Raw genomic sequence first — 15138 nt, 5'->3', positions numbered from 1 at the left:
GGAATCTAGTGTAATGTGGCACAACTGAAGGGTTTTATCGTGTTGAAAAATGAGTTTTATAACAGTTCCTAGCAAAGCTCTAAAAACTTATAATAAGCATTGCTTTTTAATGTTACCTGATAGTTCTGTATGCGAGAGAAACCTGGAGATTGCATGAAATTCCTGAATTTCATCAGATTGCATCATGTTAATCCTTATTTTTTAATAGGGAGGAAATTTCATCAAGATAGGTCATATGTATAAGATACCAACACCAATATGGTACAAGAGTTATTTTGGGGAGAAGTCTGTGTGAGTGGGTGGTCTCCTTTTGTCCCTCCCACTCTGTGCTGTTCACCGTTTTGCATCCTGAGCAGTAATGCTGGTTTGCCTTGCTGTGCTTCAGCAATTTATTGGGAGGATTGCTAGTTGGACACCAGTGAGGAATGGGAAAGGACATGTGGGGGAGGACTGGTGCTCTTGAAAATGTGATTGGGTAACAAGCTAGATGTGCTTTAATATATCCAAACCCTAGGACAGGTATTCAGGTAAAAGCTGGTGAAGATTACATACATATATTGAAATCTGTAGTTGTTAAATTATATAGAATTGTTTGGGGACTTGATAAAGGCTGTGTTCATCATAAATATAGTAATTTCTGGAATTTAGAGTTTTTTAAGTGTCAGTTGTTCCAAAGATGCAAAATTTTAATTCAACACCTTTAAGCATTCTGCTATAGAGAGCGTCTTGTTAACGATGCTGTCTTTATATCTCCTTCCCAAACATGTTAAAACACTGCTATCCTTTTCCTAGTTCCAGCAACTGAGCCCATAGAATATGCTCAGTTTCCTTTCTACCTCAATGGATTGCGTGAAACTTCTGACTTTGTGGAAGCTATCAAGAAAGTGAGAGCTATCTGTAATAACTATGCTGGCCTGGGGATTGCCAGCTACCCAAATGGCTATCCATTTCTATTTTGGGAGCAGTATATTGGACTCCGTCACTGGCTCCTCTTATCCATTACTGTGGTTTTGGCTTGCACATTTCTGGTGTGTGCCCTCTTCCTCCTGAACCCTTGGACATCTGGCATCATTGTAAGTTTATTATAAGGGTCTTTGTTGAAGTCAAATTCCTTTCAGCATAGCTCTTGCTATAATCAGGAAGGTTTTGTTCATGTCTAGGCCTCTAATGGAGTATGTATATTGCATCATTCATTATATATTTATTCAACTTGAGGGGGTAGAGTTCATGGTAAAGATACAAACCTTCAAAACCTTTGTCCACCTTAACCTTTGTCCTTTGTCCACCTTTTTGTGGCTTTAAAGGTTTTGTTATTAGGATACATGAATTTTTACCCTTGTTCAGATGCCCATTAACATGAGAAATAAGACACAGAGGAAAATTAGGAATGTTATTAAAGTTATTTCTATTTAGTTTTTCCTTCCTCCTTTTATCAGAAAATGTTATTTTTCAAGGCAGTTACTTGTGACTAACTTGCCTGTAAATTTGCCCACTGGTTTCCAAATGCAGTCTTTCTGGAAAGACTGAAATGGTTAGGTTGTACAGTACACACTGAGAAAAGAGTGTGACTGGGCTATTGAGGAAAAAAAGTTATAAAATTATAAGTTGAAGAGAATACTCCTCCATGCTTTCTGCAAGGTACTGTAAGCCTCATAGTAAACATTCAAGTTAATTTGGATTATGATGTTCCTATGTTTAAATTCCATAAACTGTTGTATGGTTTATGTGTATGGTTTTATAAATGTTGTGTGGTTTAGAAAAGTGTAAAACAGTTACTAGTTTTTGTATTATACAGTTATATGGCAAGTATGTTAAAAGGTAAACATTTAGTCTAGAATATTTTTCATAGCACTGAATCAAGCAATTTATGTTACCTTTTTGATTCATTAGCTTATAAAATAATTTATTATAGTGCATACTTTTATCCCTTGGAAAGGTGGTTTATTTTCAGAGTCTGCCATTGCTTTTATAAGTTTGTCTCTTTTTCCTGCTTGGCTTTAGAAACTTTGAAGTCAATTCCATGGATTTCCTCCCCTCCCTTATTATTTTTTACAAGGTAGATGAAAGAAAAATAAAAGCTTTCCCTTAGATTTAACTATTTGCATTGTCCATATCAATCCCTTCAAGTATCTTTAAAGCTCAAAGGCTCTCTGTAACCTGAGACTCATCAGCTAATTATGACATTCACCTTCTTCTGGCCTTTAAACCTATTCTGGAGTTATCCTCACTTACATTTGGAGTACTACAAAAAGAATTCCAATGCAGTTATTTGAAAGTTAGTTTTTCTAGAAGGATTTTCAGAGAAAGAGGTGAAAAAGAGAAAATTTATGTTCCAGTGAGTATCTATGAGAAGGAAGAAAAAAATTACATTTCAAATCACATTGATAAATTATTACCAGTAGAAAAGTGATGCTTGATCTCTTAATTGGTTCTTGGGATAATAATTTAAACTGGCTCTTTAGAGAGTCATTGCTATTGAGCACAATGAAACAAAGAAAAATGACTTGTCTTTGGGGATAAGAGAAGGACTGATCTGAGTGATATATTTTGTAGTCCTCATGTTGTTTTGTAATATCCTTCTTCTTCATTTGTCTACAGTATGAGAAGTTACTAATGGCTGTTTGAAATCATTTAGGTGGTGGTGCTGGCTCTGATGACTGTGGAGCTGTTTGGCATGATGGGTCTAATTGGAATAAAGCTGAGTGCAGTGCCTGTGGTTATCCTGGTTGCTTCTGTTGGCATTGGTGTGGAATTCACTGTTCATATTGCTTTGGTATGTAAAACTAGAAAGCATTTTCATAGTATTTTAAAATAAAATGGTAACTGTTATGATTCCAAATCCTTACTTTAACTCCTAAGTCAGTGACATGATTTTCAGAAGAGTATCAGTCATAAACCTTGCACAAAGTTTTGTGTGCCATTTGGATTGTCATGGTAGAGTACCTGAAGAAATTGTTCCTAACTGCTGAGTCAGTCTCCTAGAAGATAAGAGGGAACACATAGCAGTATTTTAATATTAACAATGCTTTCTAAAGACTGTGATTAAGATCATGGGTAAATGTGGTTTCTGGTGGTGTGAGACATACAAATATATAGTGAGCAAGTTAGAGCTGGCTTCCCACCAAGTCTGCAAAACTCAGCGAAAGCCCTTCCCCTCCCTCCCCCTTTAGGTAAAGGGGAAAAAAACTATAGAAACTGAGAGAAATAGAAACCAACCGAATTATACCAAAATATATGTGTATTTTTACATATATTACAGTTATATACAATAAGGATATTATGTACAACTCCCAAGAAGAGGAAGAGGGGAAAGGAAAATGGGAAAAAGGGACAAAAAGGGACAAAAAAGAAGAAAACAAAACAAATATGCACCTGGTAACCAGCAAAATAAAGAACTAGCAAAATCTCACCACTTCCCTTGAGAAAAGTAGGACAGCCAGACCCGGCCCAGCACTCTCCCCTCACGCGTGGCAGACAACAGCAGTTACTGCAGGCCTCAGCTCCAGATAAGCAAGAGTAATGTAGGGACCTACTGTTCCCAAACCTCGCCAGAAGAGAAGAGAGCGAGGTCTCTTATCTCCGCCTTATTTATATGTTGTGTTACGCTAAAGGATGATATGGAATACTTCCTTAGATTTCTGACCCCGTTGCTAAGGAAGGCCTAAAAAATCCAAAAGCCAACCCACTACACATAGACAAAGCAGAGCTCTTAATATTCATTATTTTAGGCCACACTCTCTCACTCATCATCTGCAGCCTCACTGTTGTTGACACAGTCCTATGTAGTTTTTTTATTCCCTCTTGTGTGTAGATTCTGTATCTTGTGGTAAAGAAACCTTCAAAGGGAGATATTCAAAATAATATAATGTCATTTAATCTCTCTGGAATACTAAAATTTGAATGATTTCAATTCTTCATGGGAAAAATCACCTTCTTTTCAAAACCCATATCTATTAATATTGGGCTCAACTGTGCAATCTGTGGGGAAAGAGTTGTCCGATGTAATAAAGAGAAGTAGAGAGGAAAAATGTTTGAATGTTTTATATAAACATTTTCAAGAGTTTCAAAGTTAGGTGTTCAAATCTAGAGTGCACCTAATCATCCAACTTAGTCAACCTGATGTACAGAAATGCAGAGAAATGACAGGTTTTTTGCAAGGGAGCAATTGTGGATGCTCATTATGCAAAACTCATCCTGCTTTATTTGGTGACCAAGACTGGATGGAGTAAAGGGCTCTTTTTCCATGTTCACATTTAACAGTGGAAGTGGTGATCTATGCAATGTTAAGGATAAGTTTAGACAAAGGCCTGATTTTTATTTTCTGCCAACTAAGCAATTTTGATACTAAGTTGGAGTTATTAGATATTTTCTTAGATATTAGGGAATTTCAGAATTTAAATATTTATATATTACAAATGAAAACCTACCCATGTTATAAAACATTTTCGATTTACCCGTTCTTAGTAGTGTTATATCTCAGAACTCTCAACATTACATATGGAAAGGTCTCTTCACGCACTCAGGATAAATCATTTTCCTATAAGACTATTCTAATCCATTTTTCAGAAGAATGTTATTTTAAGAATATCAGTGTCTTCATGGATTTGAATCTTATTGCACTAAAAAGTAAGAATGGGTGAGTCAGGTCAATATAATATAATCTCAAGAAAAAGATGTTTGGAGCCTACTATAATCTCTAGTATATTAATATCATAACAATCAAAAAAGAAATGAAAGGAGGGGGCTGGAAAATGGGGTGAGAGATGGAGAGATATTGGATGGGGCTTTAATAGAACTTTTAGACTCAACAGGAGGATGGGTAGACTATTGAGAGGATCTGGTGACAGTGAAAAGGAGCTGAGAATTAAAGGGGATCCTAGCACACTGGTGATGGCCAAATATTTGGAACAAATCAGGAGATGGACCCGAACACACCCTAGTGCTGAGTGGGACTTGAACCCACTACGGTATTTCCACCAAATCTGCTCAAGGAGTTTTAACACTTACCCTTTAATGCCTCCTACTAGAAAGATGCCAGGTGAAATCACCTGCTGCTGGCAGTTGGATGTTTGAAGACAAGAGGATACAACAGTGGTGGCTTAGGGTCCCGTCTGGGTCTCCAAACTGTTAATACTTCTCTACCCTAGGTATCCCGTAACAGTCTGATGCTTTAAATACTGAAAGGTAATTTATTTGAGTGGTACAGTGGTAGAAACAGTTTGAGCTGGGTGCCTCCACAGAGGGACCCTAAACAAAGAAATACCTGGGCAATTATACCCTTACAATCTCCATTTCTCAGCCCTCACATCATAGTTTTATCCAATAATAATATTTAGGTCTGGGGTCTTCTTGTTCTTCATTGGTTCTCTTAGTTGTCTCTAGGCAGGCCATTTCTTATCTGTGACAATGCAGCTTCTGCTGACGGGGATAGTGGCCTTCCTTGCTTCCTTTCATTGGTGAACTGGTTCTGCGGCCTCTTTTTACTAAACTAGGTAAAAGTTCAGAGTATCTAGGCTTGCAGCCTGAGGCTTCAGCAAATTTAGTTACTAATGCTAAGCAAGTTATGCTAAAAAAACCCTTTAAAGATCATCAAGTCCAAATCCCCTGCCATGAGCAGATTACATTGCTAAAAGCCCATTCCAACCTGACCTTGAAAACTTCCAATGATGGGGCATCCACAACTTCTCTGAGCAACCTTTTCCAGTGTCTTGCCACCCTCACCGTAAAGCATTTTTCCTTATATACAATCCAGATCTACCCTCTTTCAGTTTAAAATGGTTGCCCCTGGTCCTGTGTCCTAGTTAGGACAGCTGGGACCAGTTCATCACTGGATGGGTGTAACCCAAAACTGTGTATTCTATAACCTTCCATGCCATTTCCCAGAAACTGTTATCAATGAACCATTTACACCATCTGCCCATAGAGCCTGACTCCTCAGGGTATAAACTAGGTGTTAAGAGGCCTGTGAGATAGAAGGGTGTTTTTTGTCCTCACACCCATTGAGGAATCCCCCGCCCTGAGGGAGGTACTGGACATTCCTGCCTGAACTGGAGGACATATAATCTTGGAGTCTTGGGACTTTTTTAACCACTCATGGGATCCAGAGGAAGACTGCAGATCACCGCTCTCAACCAGACTGCAGACCACCACTCTCACCCAGACTGCAGACCACCACTCTCAACTGGACTGTAACCACCACTCTCAACCGGACTGCAATCACCACTCTTGACCAGACTGCAACAGCACTCTCACCAACAGGTTTTCCCCCTCTCCTTTTACTTTGGACTCAGGGGGCCCAAAGAACACCACTCTGTTCGTGCCCCAGGGTGCTGGGTTATACATTTGGGTTTTGTGGGTTAAAACCAATTGTTTGTCTGTATAATCATACTTCTTGTATTATTTTATTAAATTGTTATTCTGACTTATAATCTCTCTTTTGAGTTGAGTTCATTTCCCCTGCTGGTTTACCTTTAAACCAGCACATCCTGTCACTGTAGACCTTGGTAAAATGTCTCTCTCCACCTTTCTTTTAAACCCCCTTTATATATTGAAAGGCCACAATAAGGAGACCCTGGAGCCTTCTATTTTCCATGCTGAACAACCTCAACTGTCTCAACCTGTCTTCATTGAATAGGTGTTCCAACCCTCTGACCATGTTTGTGGTCCTCTTCTGGACCCACTCTAACAGGTCCATGACTTTCTTGTGCTGGGGACCCCAGAGCTGGATGCAGTACTCCAGGTGGGGTCTCATGAGAACAGAGTAGAGGGGCAGAATCACCTCCCTCGACCTGCTGGCCATGCTGCTTTTGATGCAGCCCAGGATATGATTGGCTTTCTGGACTGCGAGTGCACATTGCCAGTTCATATCTAATTTTTCATCTACCACCATCCGTAAGTCTTTCTCTACAGATCTGCTGTCAATCCATTCATCCATCAGTCTGTATCAATATTGGGGATTGCCCTGACCCAGGTGAAGAACCTTGCATTAAAATTTAGAGGGTTTGTACAATTTCTTTTCAAGGTTTAAATGAGAACCACTCTAGATAACAAATGATAACTAAAACACAGTCCAGAATTGTATGAATATTCACACTCTTTTTCTCTCTTAATGGGAAAAACACCTCTGTCTGCTTGGGATCAGTCTGAAGACTGTCTCTCCTCCTCTCCTGAAGGGACGTATTTAGGTGAGCTTTGCGCTTCCAACTGCGTTTGAGCAGACCCGGGAATATTCATTTTTGTATACATATATATATATAGTGCTAATAGATCTCTGTGACTATACTTTCTGTCATGACACATATTAACAGTCTGTAGTTAGTGCATTTATTACTGGCAGTCCTGAACCTGCTTTCCTGTTGCTTCAATAAACCATACTATGCATGAACCTGGATTGTGCAGGTCTTTATTGAATGCTATCAGACCTATAGTACTGGATTGGTAAATTGCATTATCAGTGCATCTGTGCTCGTGCAAGTTCTTTCAAACTTAACCAGACTTACAGTGCGAAATTGGCTATAATGAGAAATTAAGCCCAGCCACACCCAGCCCCTCCGATCTCTGAGGACCAACTGGAATGCAAGGGGATTTATTTTCTTCCAAATTTCTATACCCTTAATGCAACACATAGCAATCAGTACAATTGCATGATTCTATCTGCATAGTTGACCAGTATATAAAAAAAAGGATTCTATAAACAACAAAATCCATAACCAATAAGTTATAATATGTTCATGTTAGCATTTCTGTCATTGTTCTTTTCTGCCATGGGGTTTTCAAGGAAAAGTATACACCATAATCACATTTCAGCAGTGTTCTAAAACATAATGCTATCATCATTGCGTATAAACTCTTTAAAAATATACTTCCATCAAATGGCTAATTGACTTCTATGTACACTACAAAAATAAATTTTAACATAAATAAATTGCATGGCATAATTTTATCTTTGTAACTGAAATGAAACAAACCCACTCCTACCAAATAGACAAGTGATGAGACCCAGTTCGAATATTTTTCTTTTAACTCATGCTAAAAGCTATGATGAGTCTTTAATGTGTTATATGCTCTTTCTTATTTAACATTAGTAAGCACTCTATACAAATAAAAATGCATTAAAAAGGAAAAACATAGTGGCAATAGTGTTTCCAATAGAAATAAAGTCCCTGTATTTTGTTTGGTATAAACTGTCACGACAAATACTGTAAGAAAACATTCTTATGATACAAAAATATAAATATCATTCACAATTAAAATGGTTTTAAAAATCCCCAAAGCAAACCAAAATAAATGTTGTCAACCACAGAGTTCTCCCTTTGTCAATGTGACTATCAAAGCGTGAAGCAGCAGACAGGTCACCTGCACATAACATGCAGGACAAGGAATTGGGCAGGGACAGAAAAAAGATGGAGAAAGATGAAGAGAGAGAGAATGAGAACTTTTGTTCTAGCATTTTAAATTCTTATGCTTTGGTTTCAGACAGAACACACAGATTGTAGCATTTTTTCAGGCCCTTCACTTGCACCAATCCATCTTTAGACTAAAAAACAACAAACCCCCCCCCAAATTAGTTTCACAAAGAGATCCCAATTTAGTTGTTTTAATTAAAAGTGCCAATGCAGTGTGGGAAAAACAATCAAATCAACAGAGAAAAAGTGTCATTCATTAGTTCTGGATCCAACAGAAAGTCATTTATATTTAATGAGGAAAAATATAAGGGTTATTTTTAATTCTTCCATTTGATTTTTCTCACTTACTATTAACTTCTGCCATTAAAATAAGGCAACAGAGGATACTGCTTTGAATGCTATAAGGAGACAGCTGAGCTGTGGCTTACCAAGAAAAAAATAGATTATTTAGCTTCTGATGCCACTCATAGTTAACAGTATCAATATCAAAATAAGGCACACTGTAATAGCTTTGAGTCTTAGGCCTTCCTTCCTGATAACCAAGGAAGTATTCCACTCTATGCCCTTACGTAAACAGAGGTATAAATATGAGCAGAGGAGAGATCAAGGCTCTCTTCTCTTCCGGCGAGGTCTGGAAGCAACAGGTTCCCTGCGGCCGGCTCTACTCGTGTGAGAGTGAGGCCTGGTCAGGCCTGTTGTTTCTCTTTCCAATCCGGGAAGTGGTCTGGTGGCGTGGCCTGATTCCGTTTTCTCAAGGGAAGTATTGAGATTTCATTTTGCTAGTTCTTTATTTTGCTAGTTCCCGGGTTTTAATTGTGCATATTTGTCTTGGTTTTTTTTGGTTTTGTCCCTTTTCCCTTTTTCCCTTTCCCTTTTCGAGGGGGGTGTTAGGGGTTCCTTTGTTTATATGTACATAGTATTCTCACTGTATATAACTGTGATATATGTAAAATATATATTTTTGCTATAGCTCTGCTATTTGGTTTTGTTTTTTTTCCTCTCTGGGAAGTAAGGTTTTTTTCGCTGGGTCTTGGGGACTTGGCGGGAAGCCAGGTCCAAACTTACTCACATACGCTCATTGAATTTCTATAACCACCAGCACCTCTCAATATTCAGTACATTTTGAAGTGAAAAAAGAATGGTTATAGTGTTTGCACGCACTTGGCACCGTTTATGAAAAATGTCAAAACACTTTTGCAAACAGTAATTAAGCCTCACAACTCTTCTGGGAAGTAGATAAGTACAATTATGCCCATTTTACTGACAGAGAAACTGAGGCACAGGGCAGTTGCATGACTTGACCAAAATCACATGTACCAAGTCATTAATTGAGTGGGAAACTGAACCACACTCCCAAACTCTGACTTCCTGTCTTCTCTTTTATCTTGGCCCTTTGATGATGGTCGTCTATGGTATGTTAGTAAACACCAGTGCAGTTTTCACTAGTGCCTACTAACAGGGAAAGGCAGACTCACACCAACATCAGTGGGTTCATAAGCCCATTAAGGGTTACCATACAGTAAAAGAGAAACTACAGTACACTGGGAATGTACACACACTGACAGGCACACTTCGAGATGCACACATCAATACACACAACAAAACAAAACCTGCACACAGCTAAACCTATTTAAGTCTCCGAGATTGACATATTTACTTCATATCTGCTTATTTTTAAAAAATATTGCTCATAGCATGTTTGAAAATTAACATTAACATTTCATACTACCACAGTTTGTGATATGCAAATTTAAAATATTTCAAACAAACATGTACCTTTACAGAAAAAATTCTATTACATAAGCAATATTTGCATTGAATTATACAATTAAATCATACAATATTTAAGCAGCAGAGACTTAAGCTGAAATTTAGACCTAGATAAAGTTTACTTGTGGCAAAGAGATGAAAGTACAGTAAGTACGGAGTAAACCCAATATTGTCCCCACTCTATTAAGTGGAGGCAAATTACTCCAGATTATACTGCTTTACGAAGTTCTTTTGTATACTACATGTGTGTGTACTTCTTCAAATATTTATAGAAATATTTTACAAAATAATACAATAGGTTACAGTAACACTGAATTGTTGTCCTGATGCAGTATGTCCTTTCTCACAACTTAGAGCAGTACTTCTCTTCAAGCAGTTCTGGAAATACAACTTTCCATCTTTGGCCTCTTCTGTGCTTCAGTTATTACCCTTTACAAATACAAAGGAAAAAAACCATTAATCAAAGTTCAAGAAAGTGAAACAAATTAAGCTAACCCAACACTCATTTCATGATTCTTGTGGTTACAGTTAGCAGTCAGGCATGATGCTTCTCTTTTTCCAGTCACTGGGGACTTTGTCTGACTGCCATGGCTTTTCAAATATGTGTGGCTTGACAACTACATCGGTTAATTCCCTCAGGACCCTGGGATGCATCTCACCGGGTCCCATGGTTCAGGCTCCTCAGGCGGTCTCGAACCTGATCTTCTCCTACGATGGGTAGGACTTCCTTTCCTCAATCGCTGCCTTGAGATTCAGAGACTTGAGAGATGTGGGAAGAGAGATTGCCATTGAAAACAGAAGCAAAAAAGTCGTTGAGGACCTCAGCCTCCTCCACATAGGTTGTCACCAGATCCCCTATTTATCAGGGGGGATACAATTTATTTTGCCTTCCTTTTCTGACTAACATACCTGGAGAAGCCCTTCTTATTATTCTTCACATCCCTTGCCAAATTTAGCTCCAGCTGTGCCTTAGCATTCCTGATCCCATCCCTACACATCTGGGCAGCGTCCCTATTATCTTCCCAGGATGTGTGCCCCTGCTCCCACTGCCCTCTTGTGTTTCAGTTTGATCAGGAGGTCCTTACTCAGACATGCTACTCTCCTGCCTTCCTTGCCTGATCTCTTGCACATGGGAATTGATAGTTCTTGTGCCCTAAGAAAAATGTCTTTAAATAGCTGCCAGCTCTATTCAGCTCTTTTATCCCTGAGAGTAGTTTCCCAGGGGGTCCCATTCACCAGTCCCTTGAACAACTGAAAAAAAATCCAAACATCAATTAATGTTCAAGAAAAAGAAAGAAATCAAGCTAATCCAACACTCAGCAGTCAGACAATGTGGACTTTTTTTCCATCAGTCATGGACTTCTTGGTAAAGAAATCCTGATGCCAATCAAAAACAATTTGGATGCCTTGATTTCTGAATGCCACAAATTCAGTCAAAAACAATGGACACTTCAAAGAGAAAAAAGCTGTATCTGATACTGGACACAGTTAAGATTCTCATATTAGCCTGCTGTTCAGCTTGGAAAATCTGAGCCCAAACATTTATTTATTCTGAGGATACTATTACTTATTACATTCCTAGACTTTGAGTATAAATGCATTCAGGTTTATTTGCTCTTTGAGATGTTTGGAGAGAAGTTTTATAAATCAGAAGGTGGTTTTATCAGGAATCATCAAAAGTTTCCATCAAAATTCCACACGTATATGCATGTGTATGTGCATATGTGTGTGTAAAATATTTCTGCAACCAAAATAAACTGACTTGCTTTGGTCAAACTAGTGTCTGCCACTGAAAAGCTGTGAAAAGCAGAGCAAGAAAATAGGGGCCAAGAGATAAGTAAGGATTTAGCACTTCTGATTTTTTCCCCCAAATGAGGGGGGGGAAAGCAGTTAAAATAATTAAATTGGTTTTCAACCACAAGCCCCAAAAAGCTTTAGGGGTAAAAAGTCAATTAATTTCTCCCCTTCAAAGCATTCCCCATAAAATAAATTGATTTTTTTTCCCAAGAAAATAAACAAACAGCTTTAGTCTTCCCCAAACAGCTAAAATCATTGAATGATTGAATGTTTTGGGTAGGAAGGGACCATAAAGGTCATCTAGTTCCAACGCCCCCGCCATGGGCAGGGACACCTTCCATTAGACCAGGTTTCTCAGGACCCCATCCAACGTGGTCTTGAACACTTCTAGGGATGGAGCACCCACACCTTCTCTGGGCAGCCTGTTCCAGTGCTTTGCCACCCTAAATTTAAAGAAGTTCTTCCTCATGTTGAGGTGGAACCTCCTGTGTTTTAGTTTATGTCCATTGCTCCTCGTCCTGTGGTTGGGCACCACTGAAGAGTCTGGCACCATCCTCTTGGCGCCTGCCTTTGAAATATTTATATGCATTAATGAGATCCCCTCTCAGTCTTCTCTTCTCTAGACTAACCAGGCCCAGCTGTCACAGTCTCTCCTCATAAGAGAGATGCTCCAGATTCCTCATCATCTTTGTGGCCCTCCACTGGACCCTCTCCAGTAGCTCCTTGTCTTTCTTGTACTGAGGAACCCAGAACTGGACACAGTACTCCAGATGTGGCCTCACTAGGGCTGAGTAGAGGGGGCAGGAGCACCTTCCTCGACCTGCTGGCCACACTCTTCCCAATCCACCCCAGGATACCATTGGCCCTCCTGGTTGCAAGGGCACACTGACAGCTTGTGGTCAACTTGCCATCCACCAAGACTCCCAGGGCCTTCTCAGCAGAACTACTCTCTAGGAGGTCAGCCCCCAACCTGTCCTGGTACTTGGGGTTATTTCTTCCCAGGTGCAGGACCCTACACTTGCCCTTGTTGAACCTCATTAGGTTTCTCTCCACACAACTCTCCAGCCTATCAAGGTTCTGCTGAACGGCAGCACAGCCTTCAGGTGTATCAGCCGCTCCCCCCAGTTTCATATCATCAGCGAACTTGCTGAGGGTGCATTCGATCCCTCCATCCAGGTTGTTGATAAACAAGTTGAATAAGGCTGGACCCAGTATTGATCCCTGGGGAACACCACTGACTACAGGCCTCCAACTGGATTCTACTCTGATGATCACAACCCTCTGAGCTCTGCCATTCAACCAGTTCTTGATCCATCTCACTGTCCATTCATCTAATCCACATTTCCTGAGCTTACCTACGAGGATGTTATGGGAGACAGCATCAAAAGCCTTGCTGAAGTAGAGGTAGACAACATCCACTGCTCTCCCCTCGTTGACCCATCCTGCCATGCCATCACCCAGATTAGGAAGTTATTCTCAATGCACTCCAAGATGCTCCTAGACTGCTTGCATCTTGCCGTGACACTTTTACAGTGGATGTCAGGGTGGTTGAAGTCCCCTAGCAGGATCAGAGCCTGCAATCATGATGTTTCCTATAGTTGAAGCCAGAATGCTTCATCAAAATCCTCCCCTTGATAAGGTGGCCTGTAGTAAACACCAACCACAAGGTTTCCTTTGTTGGCTTGATCTCTAATTTTCACCCATAAGCTCTCAACCTGTGTACTGCTGGTTTTCAAAGACAGTTTTGTGCAATTAATCCATTTTTTTCACATAGAGGGCAATCTCTCCTCCCCACCCCTCCTTCCTGAACATGAGCCAGCAGTGTGCCCAGGTGACCAAGAGGGCCAACGGCGTCCTTGCTTGTATCAGAAATAGTGTGGCCAGTAGGGCTAGGGAAGTGATTCTCCCCCTGTACTCAGCACTGGTGAGGTCGCACCTCGAGTTTTGGGCCCCTCACTACAAGAAAGACATTGATGCACTGGAGCAAGTCCAGACAAGGGCAATAAAGCTGGTGAAGAGTCTAGAGCACAAGTCTTTGAGGAGAGGCTGAGGGAGCTGGGGTTGTTTAGCCTGGAGAAAAGGAGGCTCAGGGGAGACCTTATCACCCTCTGCAACTACATGAAAGGAGGTTGTAGTGAGGTGGGGGTTGACCTTTACTCCCAGGTAACAAGTGACAGGACAAGAGGAAATGGCCTCAAGTTGCTCATGGGGAGGATTTAGATTGGATATTAGGAAAAAATTTCTTCATGGAAAGAGTTGTAAAGCATTGGAACAGATTGCCCAGGGAAGTGGTAGAGTCACCATCCCTGGAAGTGTTCAAAAAACATGTGGCTATGGCACTAGAGGACATGGTTTAGTGGTGCATGTGGTGGTGGTCCCAGGTCGATGGTTGGACTTGATGATCTTAAAGGTCTTTTCCAGCCTTAACGATTCTATGATTCCTTGCCTGGCTCTCGTGAGCAGTTCGTAGCCATCGACTGCAGCGCTCCAATCATGTGATTCATCCCACCAAGTTTCAGTGATAGCGATCAGATCATAGCTTTCCAGCTGCACAGTGGCTTCCAGCTCCTCCTGTTTGTTACCCCTGATGTGTGCATTGCTGTAGGGACATTTCAGTTGGACCGTCGGCTGTCTCATCTTTTTGGAGGGTTGAGGAGCATTCCTCACTACTCTGGTAGGTGTGCTCATGCACCTTGTTGCTTGTGAGTACAACAAATGTTACAGCTTTGGACACTGCCCTACCCCCACCCCCCAAGTTCCTTAGTTTAAAGCACGATTCACTAAGTCAACCAATCTGCCAGCAAAGATTCCCCTGCCTCTTCTAGATAGGTGGATCCCATCTCTCCTCTATTGAGGCTGTATTCATTGAAGAACATCCCGTGATCATAGAAGCCAAAACGCTGGGGACAACACCGGCCACCAAGCCAGGTGTTGATCTGCATAATGTGTCGACTTCTGCCCACACCCTTATCCTCGACTGACAAGACAGAGGAGAAGATCGCTTGGGCCCCTGTCCCCTTCACTTGTGCCCCCAGAGCTCTCAAGTCCTGCTTGATCTTGCCCAAGCTATGCTTTACCATGTCTTTGGTGCCCATGTGGAAAAGAAGCAGGGGATAGTAGTCTGTGCTTTTAACCAGTTGTGGCAGCCTCTCTGTGACATCCTGGA

At 40.6% G+C, this 15138-nt stretch overlaps 1 protein-coding gene across 1 annotated transcript in view; it reads left to right on the top strand.

Annotated features, from left to right (window-relative positions):
- LOC135404406 (protein patched homolog 1-like) overlaps window positions 1–15138 on the top strand; it is a 127252-nt gene that overhangs the window by 99437 nt on the left and 12677 nt on the right. The window contains 2 exon segments of the mRNA XM_064639126.1: window positions 793–1073; window positions 2636–2773. Coding sequence (XP_064495196.1) covers window positions 793–1073; window positions 2636–2773 — 419 coding nt within the window.

This window comes from Pseudopipra pipra, chromosome W, assembly GCF_036250125.1.
Source record: "Pseudopipra pipra isolate bDixPip1 chromosome W, bDixPip1.hap1, whole genome shotgun sequence".
In the NCBI taxonomy this organism is placed as follows: domain Eukaryota; kingdom Metazoa; phylum Chordata; class Aves; order Passeriformes; family Pipridae; genus Pseudopipra; species Pseudopipra pipra.
This window is presented reverse-complemented; position numbering and strand designations above follow the sequence as displayed.